This window comes from Acomys russatus, chromosome 8 (genome assembly GCF_903995435.1).
Source record: "Acomys russatus chromosome 8, mAcoRus1.1, whole genome shotgun sequence".
Classification (NCBI taxonomy): Eukaryota; Metazoa; Chordata; class Mammalia; order Rodentia; family Muridae; genus Acomys; species Acomys russatus.
In genome coordinates, this window is record NC_067144.1 from 4,519,879 (window position 1) to 4,540,019 (window position 20,141).

Sequence of the window (20,141 nt, forward strand, 5' to 3'; positions counted from 1 at the left end):
GTTTAGTGGTTATGCAAATGTACTTCCATTCTCTGCTCACATGGAAGGCTACATGGAGAAAGTTCTTCATATGTGTGATGTAGAAACTAATGAGGAAGGGTGGAGCCATACCCATTAAAGAGTTCATTGGCTCAGGAAATCCTCTTAAGCTTCTGTGGTCCCTGATCACAGTAACCTTACAGGAACTTATCCATGATCAGTCTCCTAACTCTGATGATCTGTGCTCAGAAAGGCTTTGCCTCTTCCATTGCCTTGTCTATAATGTGTAATTTGTTTTGCTGAGAGGCCGCTACTCATGTCTGACTCAGGAGAAGTCATAGTGTGGTCTGTCACTTACATTTTTCATCCTACTCCTGGGTCAATAAAACTATACTTGTGACTGATCCTTTTCATTCTAATAAAATATAGACCTTTCCTATTAGAATGTGTGTTAAACACATTCCTGTGTGATGTTTGCCTTGTTATTAGAAGTCATTAGCAATCCAGTCTCATTTCTCATAGAGTCTGCTTCCTTTCTAACTCCATTCTTCTTTGAAGAGTCTGGAAATCTAATCAGGAATTAATTTAAACATCATGCATCTGTGCTTTCAAGATTATGTTAAAAGTGCCAGATACAAGACATTTCTGAGAAACACATTTCAGTTCCTGTGTGTATGAAAGACACAGGATCAGGTTTGCCCAGAACTGAACTGTGATGGTCAGGGGTCACATCTGGAAGAATGCTGACACTGAAACAATAAACCAGGGTTACAGATATGACCAGAGTTAGATAAGTGTCCAGGTCATTCAGACTACTTCCAAAGAAAGCTATGGATTTTTTTTTCTGACAGGGACAGACTCCTGGTTGCCACCTTCCCCACTTTAGAGTGCATCAGGTCCAGGTGCTTCAGTCTAATGGTAAATCTGCCTATTGGTCTGAGGGAACACTAGAGCACAGGAGCGTACCTCTAGAATTTCCCAAGTCAGAAATAAAAGTGACAGGTGATGGGTAGACAATCATGATAATTCCCACCTATAGGTAGGACACTCTGCTCCTGAATGAAATACATGGGCCATGGAGGGCTGTTCTATCAAACAGAACTGCCCCCTGGACTCAGAATTCTTTTCTCAATGAATGTCAGCCATGATAGGGCTAAGCGCTCACACGTGGGAATGTACTATGCCAGAACATTTCCTGGGTGAGTCCTTCACTATACTTGAGTTTTATCCTGTGTCCTGGAGTAGAAATGCAACCAGAATATGATTACTGGAAGTAAAAAATTGTCCCTTGACACCCGCAGAATCCTTTTCCTACTATCGCCTGCTAAATTCCCCCTTTGCAGCTCTGGTCTACCCCACAGGTGCTCTTAAATGCTACCCTGCCACCCTCTGCTGGCGGAAGAGTCTATGAACAGGGACCTTCCTTTGTAACTGTTTCTGAAGTCCCTTAAGGCTGAAAAAGTGCAGAAAGTCTAGCCTTACTGTGTTTGGGCCACATACTACAACATCCTGGGGCCAGCACAAGGAAGCGGAAAACCAGGTGTGAGGGGAAACAGGAGAAGGACTTTTCCGATAACCAGCACTGTGGTTATAGGTGAAAATTACTCTCCAGGCTCTAATGTGTCTCTGTGTGTACATGTATGTGTGTATGTGTGTACATGTTTATGTATATATGTATATGTGTATATGTATATCATATTCAGAGCGTCATAAAACAGTGTCATTCCAGTATATAGGCAAAATTTGGGCAACTTTAGGCATAGTATAATAGTGCAATAAAATATATGTTATTTTATTTTCTTAATAGATTTTATTAATTTATTCATATTACATCTCAACTGTTATCCCATCCCTTGTATCCTTCCATTCTTCCATCCCTCCCATTTTTTCTTACTCCCCTCCCCTATGACTATGAATGAGGGGGACCTCCTCCCCTTGTATATGCCCATAGGGTATCAAGTCTCTTCTTGGTAGCCTGCTATCCTTCCTCTGAGTGCTGCAAGGCCTCACCATCCAGGGGACATGGTAAAATATCAGGCACCAGAGTTTGTGTGAAAGTCAGACCCTACTCTCCACTCAACTGTGGAGAATGTCCTGTCTATTGCTAGATCTGGGAAGGGGTTTGAAGTTTATTGCACGTATTGTCCTTGGCTGATGACATAGTTTGAGCAGGACCCCTGGGCCAAGATTTGCCAGTCATAAAGTTCTTCTTGTAGGTTTCTAGGACCCTCTGAATGCTTCTATTTTCCCATTCTCCCTTGCTTCTCTCACCTAGAGTCCCAAAAGGAAGTCTTCCCCTCTGCCCCACTTTTCTGGTAAGTGAAGTCTTTCATGGGGCATGCCCCTTGGGCTAGTGTCCAGATATAAGTGCATATATACCATTTGACTCTGCTTCTGGGTTAACTCACTCATGATGATCATTTCTATTTCAATCCATTTGTCCACAAATTTTGGGAATTCCTTGTTTTTAATAGCTGAGTAGTATTCCATAGTGTAAATGTAACACAATTTTTTTTTTTTTTTTTTTTTTTTTTTTTACCATTCTTCTACTGAGGGACACTTAGGCTGTTTCCATGTTCTGGCTATTATGAATAAGGCTGTTATGAACATGGTTGAACAAATGTTCTTGTTGTGTGCTGGAGCATCTTCTGGGTATATTCCAAGGAGTGGAATAGCTGGGTCTTGAGGAAGCCCTAGTCTGTTTTCTGAGATAATGCCAGATAGATTTCCAAAGTGGCTGTACTAGTTTGCATTCCCACCAACAATGAAGGAGTGTTCCTTTCTCTCCACATCCTCGCCAGCATGTGGTGTCGCTTGAGTTTTTGATCTTAGCCATTCTGATGGGTGTAAGATGGAATCTCAGAGTTGTATTGATTTGCATTTCCCTGATGACTAAGGAGGTTGAGCATTTCTTTAAGTGTTTCTCAGCCTTTTGATATGCCTCTGTTAAGAATTCTCTGTTTAATTCTGAGCTCCATTTCTCAATTGAATCATTTGGTTTGGTGGTGTTTAATTTCTTGAGTTTTTTAAAACATATTTTGGATATTAGACCTTGGTCAGATGTAGGGTTGGTGAAGATTTTTCCCAGTCTGCAGGCTGTCACTTTGTTCTTTTGACAGTGACTTGTACCTTATAGAAGCTTCTCAACCTCATGAGGTCCCATTTATTAATTGTTGACCTTAAGGCCTGGGTTGTTAGTGTTCTGTTCAGGAAGTTGTCTCCTGTGCCAATTTGTTTCAGGCTGTTCTCCATTTTGTCCTCTAACTGATTTAGTGTCTCTGGTTTTATGTTGAGGTCTTTGATCCACTTGGATTTGAGTTTTGTGCATGGTGACAAATATGGGTCCAGTTGCATTTTTTAACACATAGACATCCAGTTAGACCAGCACCATTTGTTGAAGATTCTATCCTCTTTCCATTGAATGGATTGGGCTTCTTTGTCAAAAATCAAGTGACCATATATGTGTGGGCTCCTTTCTGGGCCTTCTATTCAATTCCACGGATCAATGAGCCTATTACTGTGCCAGTACCATGCTGTTTTAATTTTTGTTGCTTTATAGTACAGCTTGAGATCAGGTATGGAGATTCCTTCAGAGTATCTTTTATTGTACAAGATTGTTTTAGCTATTCTGAGTCAAGGGGATCCAAATGGGAAAGGAGGAAGTCAAATTATCCCTATTTGCAGATGATATGATAGTGTACATATGTGACCCCCAAATTCCACCAGAGAACTACAACAGCTGGCAAACACTGTCAGCAAATTGGCTGAATACAAAATTAACTAAAAAAGTCAGTAGCCTTCCTATATACAAATAACAATCATACAGAGGAAGAAATTAGGAAAATTAAATCCTTCATGTTATCTCCAAGCAATATAAAATATCTAGGAGTTATTCTCATCAAGCAAGTGAAGGACTTGTTTGAAAAAAAAATTCAAAGCTCTAAAGAAAGAGATTGAAAATGACAGGAGAAGATGGAATGAGCTTCCTTGCTCATGGATCAGGAGCATTAACATAGTAAAAATGACCATCTTACGAAAAACAATTTACAGGTTCAATGCAATCCCTATTAAAGTACCTAAACAATTTTAAAAAGTCATCGAAAGTTCAGTTATGGAAAAATATATGTTATTTTAAAATTTTTGTGAAATTAATAAAGGAGTTCTGCATTTGTATCATTCTCTTTTCTCTTCCTTTCAATTCCTTCCATCTCCCTTTCCCAAACTCATGATTTCTAGTTTATTATTATTATATTTTAAACACACACACACACACACACACACACACATACATATCTGTGTGTGTATGTGTGTGTTAGAAATATATGTACATAACCTACTGAGTCCATTTAGCTTTAATCATATGTATGTGTAGTCATGTTTATTTTGAGTTTTTAGATGGTGTCACTACAGAGACAGAGACAGAGACAGAGAGTGCAGGTACCACCCAATAGTCTGCATTTGACTGCATGGGCTTGCCTGTGCCTGCTTGGACCCTGGGGCTTTCTGTAGATTGGCTGGGTGGGCTGAAGTCAGAGCCACCCATTCTCCTGGTTTCTCCTCTGGGCCAGCAGATCCAGATGTTGGTGCTTCACTGTCCATAGCTCAGTCCCAGATACAGAGTCTGAGATAAGGAGCACAGATGCAGCTCCCAGGCAGGTATGCATCCAGACTCTGGAGACTGGGCACCCTTCCTCTGGTGGACCAATTGGATGGCCCAAGGCCAGACCCACCTGTGCTCTGCACCATGTGGACCCCTCTCACAGAGGGATTTCCAGATCTTGTGGTCTGTAACTCCTAGCCCAGTCACTAGGCTCCATCCTGGCAATCAGACACAGTGTGTGGTTGGCACTGCCATCTTGGATCTCAAATTGTTAGTTTCTTGTGTAGACATTTAAATTCAAAGCATTGATTCTTTGCCTTAGATGCATAGGAAGAGCATACAGTCTGATGGAGATGAAAAATTTAGCTGTGACTTAGGCATATATTCTTTTTCAGAATTTGTGCTAGCAGTTTGAGAAAACTCATTGTCTAATTCCATTTTACTTCACGAAGAATTAATTCCACTTATTAACAAAGGCTACTATTTAATGTTATTCTCTGTACCAAAATTAAAGTTTACTTTTAACCTAAGTAAACACTTTTCCCAGCAGTTAAATAAGCTACTCAAAACCAAAACAATTATTCTCAGATATTCATCATTAGACAACTAGATTTTATTTTTTACTGGAGTTAAGGCCTATTAAAAGTGGCTAGGCTGTTGAATATTCCACATTTAAAAATGTTGTAGGGTGATGGATAATGAGAAAGCTTCTATGTTTATTTTAAATTTAATAAAAATAAGTTCTAGACTTCTTAAAAATGAGAGAAAAACATAACAACAACAACAAACTGGAAGGATTCCAAGATGGCAGCATTGAACATGCACTGTATCTGATCTACAGAAAGGAGACTAAAGACCTGAGTAGGATCCACAGACTGCAATACCTGGAGAACACTAGGTGAGAGGGATTCACACAGTACAGACCACAGGTGGGTCTGGCCTCAGGTCATCCAATGGCCCACAGAGGACAGGGGCCAAGTCTCCAGAGTCTAGACCAGAACCCACTAGTGAATTGAAGCTGTGCTCTATATCACGAACTTGGTATATGGGACTGAACTCTGGGCAGTGAAGCACCAGAGCTCCTGGCCTGGGGAAACCTCAGGAAAAAGGTTGGATCAGTCTTCATGCTCTCCCTCCCTACACCAATCCACAGAAAGCCCCAAGTGCTACATGGAGGCCCAAGCAGCTGTGGATATATTATCCAATCACAGTTGCATAGTATGAACAGGACCAGGCAGAAAGCTAGTGAACTTCCCTAGAGGACTTCCTGCACAATTGGGCAGAACTGACTTGGCCTAGACAGGCTCCACAGCCAAGTAGGTCCTCCCATGCTCTTGGAAGAATCTGGGCAGGCCTGGGGGCATAAGGCCGAAAACTAACCAGCCATCCCAAACTAGCATGCGATCAGACAGGACTTAGCTGTCACAGCTGATGGTTCTGAATGTGACTAGGCAGAAATCTACCTACCAGCCCCAGTGGACTGTTCTTGCACAATTGGGATGAACTGATATGAGTTAGCCAGGCTCCACAGCCCAGTAGGGCCTTCCACTCTCCTGGGAGAGGCTGGGCAGACCTGAGGGGATAGGGCAGAAATCTAACCAACTAAAAACAATCAGAAGGCAGTAGCTGCTTTCTCCCTGGTGAGTAGAACCTAGGCTCCACTGCCTGAATCAATCAGGCAGAAACCTAAACAACTGCTAGAAGCCAGCAGGGGTTCAGGCGCTATAGGGATCTGAGCCTAGGACCCAAAGTCCTAAGGCCTGAGGGCAGGGTATTCAAAGCCCAGCCAAAGACAGGATAACTGGTTCTACATACACTATCTCAAATTGATCCTGATACTGAAGAACACCAGTACCTACCTCTACCTCTGATGACCCAGTGGGGAGCCCAGGGTGTGGAGTGAAGTCTCCTGGAGCTGAAACCAGGTCATTTGCCTGTTCCAGAGAAGAGTTCCCTAATTTCCACAGGCAAGGACCCTCAACCTATAATCACTCACAAACAATCTTTTCTCAATGACCAGTGAAGGACACCAGAAGCTACCTCCCAACATCAGAGACAGCAAGATGACTAAAAGCCAGTATAAAAACATAAACAACAAAACCCAAAACAATATGGCATCTCTGGATTGCAGCTATTTCAAAGAAAGCCACCCTGAGAACTCATACACAATTGAAATACAAGAAAATGACCTCAAATCCTTAGTAATGAAGATGGTAATGAAGGAATAGAATAAAATTCATAAACAAATGAAGGAAGATAGAGCCAAATAGGTTGAAGATATAAAAGAGGCCTATAGAGAGGCACTGGAAAAATTTCAGGAAAATACAAACAATTGGATGAAGGAAATTAATAAAACAGTTCAGGATGTGCCACCCTATAGAGAGGAACTGGAAGAAATTCAGAAATATACAAACAATCAGATGAAGGAAGTCAATAAAACAGTTGAAGATCTGATGATGAAAATGGAAACAATGATAAAAGTACAGACAGAAGAAAAATGGGAATGAGAAATCTTAGAGAAGAAAGCAAGGCATACAGAGGTAAGCTTCTTTAACATAGTTCAAGAGATGGAGGAATGAATCTCAGGACTAGAAGATACAATTGTAGAACTTGTAGCAACCATCAAAGAAAAAGCTAAATCTGAAAAAATTCCTGACACAAAACATCTGAGAAATAAAGGACACCATGAAAAGATGAAAGCTGAGGATAATAGGCATGAGGAAAGAAGATGCCCAACTCCAAGGCCCAGAAAATATTTTCAACAAAATCTTAGAAGAAAATTTCCACAACTTGAAGGAGATGCATATAAACATACAAAAGGCCTACAGAACACCAAATAGAATAGAACTGAAAAGAAAATCTTTTCTTCACATAATAATAAAAACACAAAATATACAGAACAAAGAAAAAATATTAAAAGTGGAGAGGAAAAAGGGCCAAGTAACATATAATGGCAAGCCTATCAGAATTACACTGACTTCTCAGCAGAGACTGTAAAAGCCAGAAGGGCCTGGACAGAGGTCCTGCAAACCTTAAGAGACCACAGATGCCATGCCAGACTACTATACCCAGGGAAACTATCAATAACCATTGATGGAGAAAACAAGATATTCCACAAAAAAATCAAATTCAAGCAGTTACTTTTCACAAATCCGGCCTTACAGAAGTTACTAGAAGGAAAACTCCAACCCAAAATGACAAGCTGCAACTAAAATTACTTGGAAATAGATGAGTACACCATAGCAAAAACATAACCACACAAATACTCTACTGCAACCAACTGGTCATGAATATCTCTCTACATCAATGGTGTCAATTCTCCAATAAAAAGACACAGAGTTTTTGGTGCATAAACAAGATCCAACATTCTTCTGCATTGAAGAAACACATCTCAGCCACAAGGATAGATATTACCTCAGGGTAAAAAGCTGGAAAAAGGTATTCCAAGAAAATGAACACAAGAAACAAGCTGGTATAACCATTTTATAGCTAGTAAAATAGACTTTCAACCAAAATTAATAAAAAGAGATGAGGAAGGACATTTCATACTTATCAAAGGTAAAATCAACCAAGATGACATCATAATTCTGGACATCTACACTACCAATTCAAGGGCACCCACATTTGTAAAAGCTTAAACCACACATTGATCCCCACATATTAATAGTGGGAGACTTCAATGCCCCACTTTTACCAAAGGATAGGCCATTGAAACAAACTAAATTGAGATGTAATGACTTTAACCATTGTCATGAATGAAGTGGATATAACAGATATCTACAGAACTTTTAACTCAAACACAAAAGATTATACCTTCTTCTCAGAACCTCATGGAACCTTCTCCAAAATTGATCATATAGTAGGTCACAAAACAAACCTCAAGAGATACAAGAAGATTGAATTAATACCTAGTATCCTATAAGATCACCATGGACTTCAACAATAACAGAAATAACAAAAAGCCTACATATACATGGAAACTAAACAAAGATGACCACATTAATCAATGGTACCTAAATGAAGACTAAGATGTAAATTCTTATGCTTATCGAGACCTAATATTTAAATATTTTACAAAGAAGCAAGAAATGCACTGAACAAAGAGTCTCTTCAACAAATGGTGCTAATCAAAATGGCTGCTTACAAGTAGAAGAATTCAAATGAATTCATAAAAGCATATAAAATGCACCTGGTAACAGAGAAAGTCAAGACAAGCATTGATATCAGTAGCACAGGAGAAGAATTTTTGACTAGAACACTGACAATGCAGGCACTAAGACTAACAATTAATACGTGGGACCTCAAGAAGCATATGAAAAGCTTCTTTAAGGATTTTTAAAGTTCAGACAATGTAGCATCTGAAAGAATGAGAAAAGATTTGAACCAGATCTACATCCAATAGAAGATACATATAGAAATATATGAAGAACACCAAAAATGATATAAAAAACAAAAAAATTCATTTTTTTAATACAATACATAAATTTAAGCAGGGAATTTACAATACTGGAAACTAAAGAGGCTGTGAACCCTTTGAACATCATTAGTCATCAGTGTAATACAAACGAAAATTACTTAGAGATTCCACATTACACCTGTCATGAAAGCTAACACAAATGACATCTCTTGCTGGTTAGGATGTGGAATAAGGGAAACAATGTTGATATCAGTTCAATTTTGTACAGCCTCTATGTAAATAAATATTATAGTTCTTCAGAAAGTTAAGAATTCACCTACCTCAAGATCCATCTATGCTACTCTTGGGCATAAACCCATAATATGCTTCATCTTACCATAAACACTCTTGATCAACCGTGTTCAATGTTACTTCTTTCATAATAGTCAATCTATATGCCCCCAAACAGAAGACTGTATAAAGAAAATGTAGCACATTACACAATGAAATATTACTTTGTTGTTAAAAAACTGACATCAAGAAAATTTCAGGGAAAAAGGTGCAACTAAAAAAATAAATTATGCTGAATGACATAACCTGTACTAGGAAAGATACATTTTGTATGTGCTCATTCACTTATATATGGGTATTATCTATTAAGCACATGATAACCAAGTGGCAGTTCACACACAGAGAAGTTATGTATACAGGAAGTGATCAGGAAGGATACATGGATCTCCCTGGAGGGGAAATAGAATAGATTTTATAGGTGAACTGAGTGCAGGGAATATGGAAATAAGGCTATCAGATGGGGAAGGGATATGGGATTAGGGTAGGGAATGAGAAGAGAGACAGCTAGAATTTAGGGGCAATGGGGAGTGATGACTTGGTGCTTCATTCTGAGATTGCTTCCTTATTTTAGTAAAGATTTTTATTTCATTTATTATTTATACAGTATTCTGCCCACATGTGTGCCTACATGCCATAAGAGGGCACCAGATTTCATTGTAGATGGTTGTAAGCCAGCATGTGGTCGCTGGATACCAAAATTAGGACCTCTGGAAGAACAGATGGTGCTCTTAACCTCTGAGACATTTCTTCAACCGCCCCTTGTTTTTAAAAAAATACTTTTATTAATTTTTCATTTTACATCCTGGTTGTAGCCCTGTCCCTCCTCTCCCCCAGTTCCACCCTCCCTCCTCGTTTCCCCCATCCCTCATCCTCTACTTCTCAAAGAAGGGAACTCCCCCACCCCAGCATACCAAGTCACATCAGAACTGAGGGAATCCTCTTCCTTTGGGGCCAGTGAGGCATCCTCACAAAGGGACAGCAACACAAAAGCAAACAGCACAGTCCATGTCAGGGTCAGTCTCCACTTCTCTCACTAGGGTACTCACATAATGACCGAGCTTCCCATCAGCTATATCTGTGCAAGAGGCCCAGATCCAGTCCATGCATAGTCCCTGGCTGGAGCCCCAGTTTCCACAGGGCCCCTGGGCCCTGATTCTTTGGTTCCATAATTCTTCCCATGGAGGTCCTATCTTCTCTGAGTCTTCCAACCTTACCCTTACTCTTCATGAAGACTCTCTCTGTGCCCCACCCCATGTTTGGCTATGAGTCTATGCAAGTGCTTCCATCAGTTGCTGGATAGAGCCATTCATAGGGCAGCCATGCTAAGCTTCCATTCAAAAGCACAGCAGAATATCATCAGTAGTTCTATGGGTTGGTTGTCTCCATGGGTGGATGCTTTTACTGATTTCTACTACCATTGGGTACTTGGCTGTGAGAACATTTACACTGTCACCAGTAGATCTAAGCAATGTGAATGCTGCTATGGATTTGCCACAATGGTAGAAGCAGCTGTTGTAATGTTGTATAGGGACAATTAAGCAACTTCACAATGCCAAAAATTTTATTTTTACTTTTATTTTTAAAATTTATTTATTAATTCATTCATATTACATCCCAATTGTTATCCCATCCCTTCTATCCTCCCTCCCTCCTACTTTCACCCTATTCCCCTCCCCTATGACTGTGACTGAGGGGGACCTCCTCCCCCTGTATATGATCATAGGATATAAAGTCTCTTCTTGGTAGCCTGCTACTTTCCCCTGAGTGCCACTGGGCCTCCTCATAAGGAGACGTGGTCAAATATGGGGTACCAGAGTTCATGTGAAAGTCAGTCACCACTCTTCACTCATCTGTAGAGAATGACATATTCCTTGGCTAGATCTTGGTAGGGGTCAATGTTTACTGCACATATTATCCTTGGTTGGTGTCATAGTTAGTGCAGAACCCCAGGGTCCAGATACACCCATCATAATGTTCTATTTGTAGGTTTCTAGGACCCTCTGGATCCTTCTATTTTGCCATTCTCTCATACTTTTCTCACCTAGAGTCCCAAAAGGATGTCCTCACATCTATCCCACTTTTCTGGTAGGTGAAAACTTTCATGGGATATGTCCCTTGGGCTAGTGTCTAGTTGTAAGTGAGTATATACCATTTGAGTCTCTCTGCTTCTGGGTTAACTCACTCATTATGATCATTTCTAGTTCCATCCATTTGTCAACAAATTTTGGGAATTCATTGTTTTTAATAGCTGAGTAGTATTCCATAGTGTAAATGTACTACAGTTTCTTTATCCATTCTTCTACTGAGGGACACTTATAGGCTGTTCCTGGAGCATCTTCTGGGTATGTTCCAAGGAGTCTTGAGGAAGCCCTATTCCCAGTTTTCTGAGATAGTTCCAGATAGATTTGTTTTCAATGGGAGTTGGTTACAAGTTATTATTGGTCTTATTTAGAAAGAAAACAAGCTATGTTTCTCTTTTCCCTTATGTTACATTCTTAGGTCTGGAGACAGGATTTGAAAAGAAAGAAGAAGGAAATATAGAAATATATAGGGAAGATAGAGAAAAGTAGATTAGTATATCTATTCCTCCATTTAATGCCTCAATTGTCACTCACAAGTTTACATTTAACTGATTGCTATAAAATTTTGTATATAGATGCAAAATAAGTTTAATTCTAGAAACTTTTAATAAATATATTTGGGTTGAAGTAGCCTAGAAAGTTGTTCCATGTGGCTCATAATTCAGATATTTTTATTTTTATTATTTTTTTTAAATTTTTTAATTTAAAATTTTTATTCTTTGAAAATAAATTTAATCAGTTATTGACCTTTAGAGATGTGTCGCAGTTCCTAGGTGAAGTTATATTGCCCTGGAAGGAATAGCCACATAGTAATGAGGGACAGGCCACATTGTGTTGATTTGTAACGCTTCATCTCTTCCATGGAACCATCAGCATTAAAGCCAGGAAGATTTACATATAACTAAGTTTTAGTTTCTTAAAAAGTCAACATCGCTTGTAGATTTCTAGGACCCTCTGTATCCTTTTATTTTGCTATTCTCCCATGCGTCTCTCATTTAGAGTCCCAATAGGATGCCTTCCCCTCTGTCCCAGTTTCCTGGTAAGTGAAGGCTTTGTGGGACATGCTTTTCTCACGTACTATGGTGCCTCACATTTGATCATGTCCCCTGGAGGGGGAGACCTGGTGGCACTCAGAGGAAGGACAGCAGGTAGCCAAGAAGAGACTTGATACCCTATGAGAATATATAGGGGGAGGTAATCCCCCTCAGGAACAGTCATAGGGGAGGGGAATAACGGGAAATGGGGGGGTGGAGGAATGGGAGGATACAAGGGATGGGATAACCATTGAGATGTAACAAGAATAAATTAATAAAAAAAAAAAGAAAAAAGAAAAAAGAAAAAAAAAGTCAACATCGCTCATTCCCTGATTAGGAATGTAAGACATCCCGTCTTCCTCCTTGTACACAGTGAGCCTTTTAAATGTTCTTTTTCTTAACACAACAAAATTATTTAGTAGGACATTGTGAAATAACAACCAAATGGCGCTCATCTAATTGGCACGGTGTCCTCTCTGCAGAGAGCCTGTCAAGCACCTAGCAACTTGAAGAGACTGTTGTTCACATTGGAAAATGTCTTTCTGAAATGCGACTTTACCATCTGAAGTAATATTTTAATGAAAGAGGCTCTTTTTAATGAACTGTGAAAATCCAAGACATGTGCCTTGCTAGAGTCTTTTTCAGAGAATGTCTTGGATTTCCTATCTTGCCTTATGGATACAAGCCATCACTGAACTATATATAGCTGGAACATTCACACACTGGAATCAACATCTGTAATGTGACTCTAGGAGGGAGTTCCTCGAAAACTTCCCAAAGGTTAAATGTATAAATAAATAAACAAAAGAATTTGACACACACACACACACAAAGTTTAATTCTAGATAAAGTGGTATGAAATTCAAATGTTTATTATTCACACACACACACACTATATATATATATTCTAATATGAGTTATTTTACCCATATAACTCAATTATAATACAAGGTTTACTTCCAATACTTTGAAAATGCTATTGAAGGCTGTTTAGGATAAATAAGTTATATGAGTTAATTGTTAGCTGATCAAATCATGGACATGTCAATCACTATTCTATTTTTATCACAAGAATATACATCTTAGGTGCAGCAGATAGGTATGATTCTTTAGAAAGATAAGGTAGGATAGTAAGATAAAGTCTTCAAAAACCTCAGAGAAGTGCAGAATATGGCAGTTAAAATCTTTTTATTGTTTTAAAAATTCACTGGCAATGAGACAGGTTAATTCCCGGCAACACCAAGTCTACCTCAAATAGGCTCATGAGCCTCAAAGAACCTCCTTATGGAGATGGCTTCAAATGTGGCAAACAAGCCACTGGGGAAAATGTCCTCATTTATACCACAGACAGAATTCTGCCCAAAACAAGGCAGGCATGGATGCACTCAGAGTCTACCCCCAAACTCTGCGAAGAAAGGTAAGTAAGTCCTCAATAGTTCCTGCCTCACAAATATTTCTGTCTGATATATTGGGTGAGAAGGCTGAAGAAGGTGCTACAACATTATAGGGAGTTTTGAGTGAGTACTTAGGTAGAAAACTGTCTCTGTCATCTTCTCATTTGCAAAGCTACTAACCTGCACTCCCAGCATACTCCTCAAGTATCAAGTTTATTCCTTCTCAAGTCTCTAATGGAATTAAAGACCAGGTAGCTTAGATTTAAGATGAAGCTTAGTTGTTTAGTTAATTTAAAAATAAAAAGCTCCAGGAGACTGATAATTGTAAATTAATACATACATTCTAATATTTTCACCAGTCCTGAAAATATTTATGAACAGGAAAATATCAAATGTAAATTTAATTTACAATATAGTCTGTAAAATAGAAAATATGCAACATCCAGAAGCTCTGAAGACTCTTAGTCAAGAATCAGAAATAGCAGTGAGCACTGAGCAAATTAGTCAAGTTTTTGTCTCACTTCCTTACCCTCTGTGCCATTGTGGGTTACACATAGTTGCTTCCACTGCCATGATCTGACCCACAGTAGTAGATATTCTCATCCTCGTCCTGGACATTCTGGATGTTCAGGTACCTAAGTAGCCCAGAGCCAGAGCCTGAAAATCTATCAGGAATACTGTCTCCCTTGGATATTACATTACCATTCTGGCCCACTCGCATTAAAAACTGGACAGTCTTTTTGAAGCTTTGCTGGTACCAGTCCACATTATTCTTCATGTAGCCACTGTTCAGGGAGCAGGTAAGTGTGACTAATTTTCCCAGAGAAGAAGATGCAGATGGTGGCTGAGTCAACACAGGCTGAGAAAGAGACCCTGGAAACACAGGTATGAGTTAAATATCTGATAAGCAAGAAAGTGAATAATTGTTGGTGGGAAGGATGGGTGGGGGAGGTTGTGGCTGAAAAATAGTGGTCAATCTGGAAATCCTGACAGTTGCCCATAGCTGACCTTTGAAAAGAGCGAGGATGATAAGGAAAGGAGTCCATGACATGATGGAGATGATTGGTGCTCTCCCTTAGATACTCACTGATGCTGGGAGCCCAAGCCTTTTATTCAGTTAGCTTCAGTCTGGCCTGGCCCTAAACTCCCATGCAAATATGTCCACGTCCCACACTGGTGTCACATAAAGGTTCAGTGGTACCAGAGAAAACTTTGTCATATGTTTTTAATATGACTCCTCCTTGTGGCCAAACAGTAAAATTTACCTTCAAGACTTAAAAGGCACTTTGCTGTCCATCTGACATCCTAATGGTGGAACAAGGACCTCTGTCAAGAAAAATCTTTATTTCTGTTGTCTTAGGAAATCTTCACAGTGATTTTTCATTCTGGCATCCTTAAATAGGAACTGTTTGTAGTACCTGAGCTTGGGACTTCCAAAAGAGTACCAAAATATTTGAAGTATTACTCAACTAATATGAATGTGCTGAGCTCATTATGGCATACCATACTTTGTGCAAGGGAAAATCATGAGGCAATATCATGTATTTGTCTTTGATGTTTTGAACTTCAAAGGATATTTCTTCCCCCAAATCCACATTTTCTACTGAGTGTTGCCTGTGGGGTGCATGACAGATTTCTGAGAGATACTGGCCACCTCACCTATTGGGGGAATCAGCAAATTTTCACAGAGTTAATTTTACACACAACTGGCAGGGGATAAAATTGAAAAGAAAATTGATGGAGGCATCAAAGAGTGTTTAAAAGCATTTTTCTTAGTTCCTTTATCCAAAGTTAAGGTTTATTTCATTGGTCCTTTATAATTAAGTCTCAAAGATGAATTTATTTTCTTTACACAGGACATAGTTACAGTAAATGCTATATTTTTGAATATTATAATTTCTATTGTTCCTGACATTTTGTTTTTATCAGATTTATATGTAGTAATGGCAAAGTAGTGCAAATATCTAAGAAAAAATGATAACCCCTCTTTTATACAAAATATCAATGTACTCAGAAAAAATTAGAGAAACAGAACCCTTCAATATAGCCACAAATAACTTCATATATCATGGTGTATTTCTTCTTCTTCTTCTTCTTCTTCTTTTTTTTTTTTTTTTTACTATTTTCTTCTTTTGCCTTTTTATTTTTTATTATTAATTTATTCATATTACATCTCAGTTGTTAGCCCATCCCTTGTATCCTCCCATTCCTTCCTCCCTCCCGCTTCTCCCCCTACTCCCCTCCCCTATGTCTGTGACTGAGGGGAACCTCCTCCCCCTGTATATGCTCATAGGGAATCGAGTCTCTTCTTGGTGACCTATTATTTTTCCTCTGAGTGCCACCAGGCTTCCCCAACCAAGGGACATGGTCAAATATGGAGCACCAGAGTTTGTGTGAAAGTCAGATCTTCTTCTCCACTTAACAGTGGAGAATATCCTGTCCATCGGCTAGTCTGGGTAGGGGTTCGAAGTTTACTGCATATATTTTCCTTGGCTGGTGACATAGTTTGAGGAGGACCCTAGGGCCCAGACCAGCCTGTAGTTTTCCAGGACCCTCTGGATCCTTCTATTTCCTCATTCTCCCAGGATTCTCACACCTAAAGTCTCAATAGGATGTCCTCCCCTCTGACCCACTTTCTTGGTAGGTAGTTTTTCATGGGGACGTACCCCTTGGACTAGTGTCTCGATATAAGTGAGTATATACCATTTAACTCTTTTTGCTTCTGGGTGAACTCACTCATTATGATAATTTCTAGTTCAATCCATTTGTCCACAATTTTGGGAATTCCTTGTTTTTAATAGCTGAGTAATATTCCATAGTGTAAATGTACCACAGTTTCTTTATCCATTCTTCTACTGAGGGACATGTAGGCTGATTCCATGTTTTGGCTATTATGAATAAGGCAGCTATGAACATGGTTGAGCATATGTCCCTGTTGTGTGGTAGTGCATCTTCTGGGTATATTCCAAGGAGTGGAATAACTGGGTCTTGAGGAAGCCCTATTCCCATTTTTCTGAGACAGAGCCAGATAGCTTTCCGAAGTGGTTGTACTAGTTTGCATTCCCACCAGCAATGAAGAAGTGTTCCTCTTTCTCCACATCCTCGCCAGCAGATGGTGTCAGTTGAGTTATTGATCTTAGCCATTCTGATGGGTGTAAGATGGAATCTAAGTGTCGTTTTGATTTGCATTTCTCTGATGACTAAGGAGGTCGAGCATTTCTTTAAGTGTTTCCCAGCCATTTGATATTCCTCTGTTCAGGATTCTCTATTTAGTTCTGAACCACATTTCTCTATTGGGTTATTTGGTTTGGTGGTGTTTAATTTCTTGAGTTCTTTATATATTTTGGATATTAGACCTTTGTCAGATGTAGGGTTGGTGAAGATCTTTTCCCTGTCTGTAGGCTGTTGCTTTGTTCTCTTGACAGTGTCACCTGCCTTACTGAAGCTTCTCAGCCTCATAAAGTCCCTTTTATTAATTGTTGATGTTAAGGCCTGGGCTGTTGGTGTTCTGTTCAAGAAGTTGTCTCCTATGCCTATGTGTTCCAGACTCTTCCCCACTTTTTCCTCTAATTGGATTAATGTCTGTGGTTTTAGATTGAGGTCTTTAATCCACTTGAACTTGAATTTTGTGCATGGTGACAAATAGGGGTCTAATTACATTTTTCTATATGTAGACATCCAGTTAGACCAGCACCATGTGTTGAAGATGATGTCATTTTTCCATTGAATGGATTTGGCTTCTTTGTCAAAAATCAAGAGACCAAATGTGTGTGGATTCATCTCTGGGTCTTCACTTCGATTCCATTGATCTACCGGCCTATTGCTGTGCCAGTACTGTGCTGTTTTAATTATTGTTGCTCTATAGTACAGCTTGAGGTCAGGTATGGAGATTCCTCCAGAGGATCTTTTATTGTATAGGATTGTTTTTGCTATTCTGGGCTTTTTGTTTCTCCATATGAAATTGAGAATTATTATTTCAATATCTTCAAAATATTTTTTAGGTATTCTGATAGGGATTGCATTGAATCTGTAAATTGCTTTTGGTAAGATGGCTATTTTTACTATGTTAATTCTCCCAATCCACGAACAAGGTAGATCCCACCATCTTCTGATGTCATTTTCAATCTCTTTCTTCAGAGATTTAAAGTTTTTTTCCAAATAAGTTTTCCACTTGCTTGGTTAGGGTTATTCCTAGATATTTTATATTGCTTGTGGCTATCGTGAAGGGAGTAATTTTCCTAATTTCTTCCTCTGCTTGTTTGTCATTTGTGTATAGGAGAGCTACTGACGTTTTTGAGTTTATTTTGTATCCTGCCAATTTACTGAAGGTGTTTATCAGCTGTAGGAGTTCTCTGGTGGAATTTTAGGAGTCACTTATATACACTATCATATCATCTGCATATAGGGATAATTTGACTTCTTCCTTTCCCATTTGGATCCCCTCGATCTCCTTGTGATGTCTTATTGCTCTGGCTAGAACTTCAAGAACTGTATTGAAGAGATATGGGGAAAGTGGGCAGCCTTGTCTGGTCCCCGATTTTAGAGGGATTTCCTTGAGTATCTCTCCATTTAATTTAATGTTGGCTATTGGTTTGCTGTATATAGACTTTATTATGTTTAGATAAGTGCCTTGTATTCCTGATCTCTCCAGAACTTTAAACATAAATGGGTGTTGGATTTTGTCAAATGCTTTTTCTGCATTTAAAGAGATAATCATGTGGTTTTTCTCTTTCAGTTTGTTTATGTGGTGGATTACATTTTTAGATTTCCGTATATTAAACCATCCCTGCATGCCTAGAATGAAGCCTATCTGGTCATGGTGAATGATGTCTTTGATATGCTGTTGTATACACTTTGTGAGTATTTTGTTGAGTATTTTTGCATCAATGTTCATAAGAGAAATTTGTCTGAAATTCTCTTTTTTTGTTGGGTCTTTGTGAGGTTTAGGTATCAATGTGACTGTGCCTCCTATAATGAATTTGGTAATATTCCATCCATTTCTATCTTTCGGAATAACTTGAATAGTATCGGTATTAGCTCCTCTTTGAAGGACTGAAAGAATTTTGTGCTGAAACCATCTGGACCTGGGCTTTTTTTGGTTGGGAGACTATCAATGGTTGCTTCTATTTCTATAGCAAAATAGGGCTATTCAATTTGTTTATCTGGTCTTGATTTGATTTTGGCAAATGGAATCGGTTAAAAAAATTGTCCATTTCCCTTAGATTTTCAAATTTTGTGGCATAAATGCCTTTAACATAGGTTCTTATGATTCTTTGTATTTCTTAGGTGTCTGTTGTTATGTCTCCCTTTTCATTTCTGATTTTGTTAATTTGGATAGTGTTTCTCTGTCTTTTAGTTAGATTGGCTAATGGCTTGTCTAGCTTGTTAATTTTCTCAAAGAACCAGCTCTTGGTTTTGTTGAATCTTTGTCTTGTTCTCTTTGTTTCTAATTTATTGATTTCAGCCCTGAGTTTGATTATTTCTAGGTGTCTACTCCTCTTGGGTGTTTCTGCTTCTTTTTTTGTAAAGCTTCCAGATGTGTTGTTAAGTTGTTTATGTGGGATGTTTCCATTTTCTTTTTAAAGGCACTTAGTGCTATGAATTTTCCTCTTAGCTCTGCTTTCAATGTGTCCCACAAATTTGGGTATGTTGTTCCATCCTTTTCATTGAATTTCAGGAAGTCTTTTATTTCTTCCCTTATTTCTTCCATGACCCACGTGTCATTAAGTCGAAAGGTGTTTAGTTTCCACGTGTTAGTATGCTTTTTGTTATTTCTGTTGTTGTTGAAGTCCAGCCTTAGACCATGGTGATCTGATAAGATACAGGGTATTATTTCAATCTTCTTGTATCAGTTGAGGTTTGCTTCGTGACCAACTATGAGTTCAGTTTTAGAGAATGTTCCATGGGGTGCTGAGAAAAAGGTATAATCTTTTGCATTTGGGTGGAAAGTTCTGTAGATATCTGTCAGATCCATATGATTCATGACATTGGTTAATGAAGTTATTTCCCAGCTTAGTTTTTTATTCAAAGACCTCTCCTTGAGTGAAAGTGGGGTGTTGGAGGCTCCCACTATTAATGTGTAGGTATCAATGAGTGGTTCAAGCTTTGTTAATAACTCTTTTACAAATGTGGGAGCTCTTGTATTAGGAGCATAGATGTTCAAAATCGTGATGTTTTCTTGATTGACTTTACCTTTGATGAGTATGAAGTGTCCATCCTCATCTCTTTTGATTAATTTTGGTTGAAAGTCTATTTTATTAGATATTAGAATAGCTACCCCAGCTTGTTTCTTGTGACCATTTGCTT

At 38.9% G+C, this 20,141-nt stretch overlaps 1 protein-coding gene across 1 annotated transcript in view; it reads right to left on the reverse strand.

Annotated features, from left to right (window-relative positions):
* Positions 1-14,382: 14,382 nt before the first annotated feature.
* Positions 14,383-20,141, reverse strand: part of LOC127193223 (immunoglobulin kappa light chain-like) — a 32,596-nt gene continuing 26,837 nt past the window's right edge. Inside the window, exon 5 of the mRNA XM_051150526.1 lies at positions 14,383-14,708. Coding sequence (XP_051006483.1) covers positions 14,383-14,708 — 326 coding nt within the window. The remainder of the gene's footprint in view (positions 14,709-20,141) is intronic.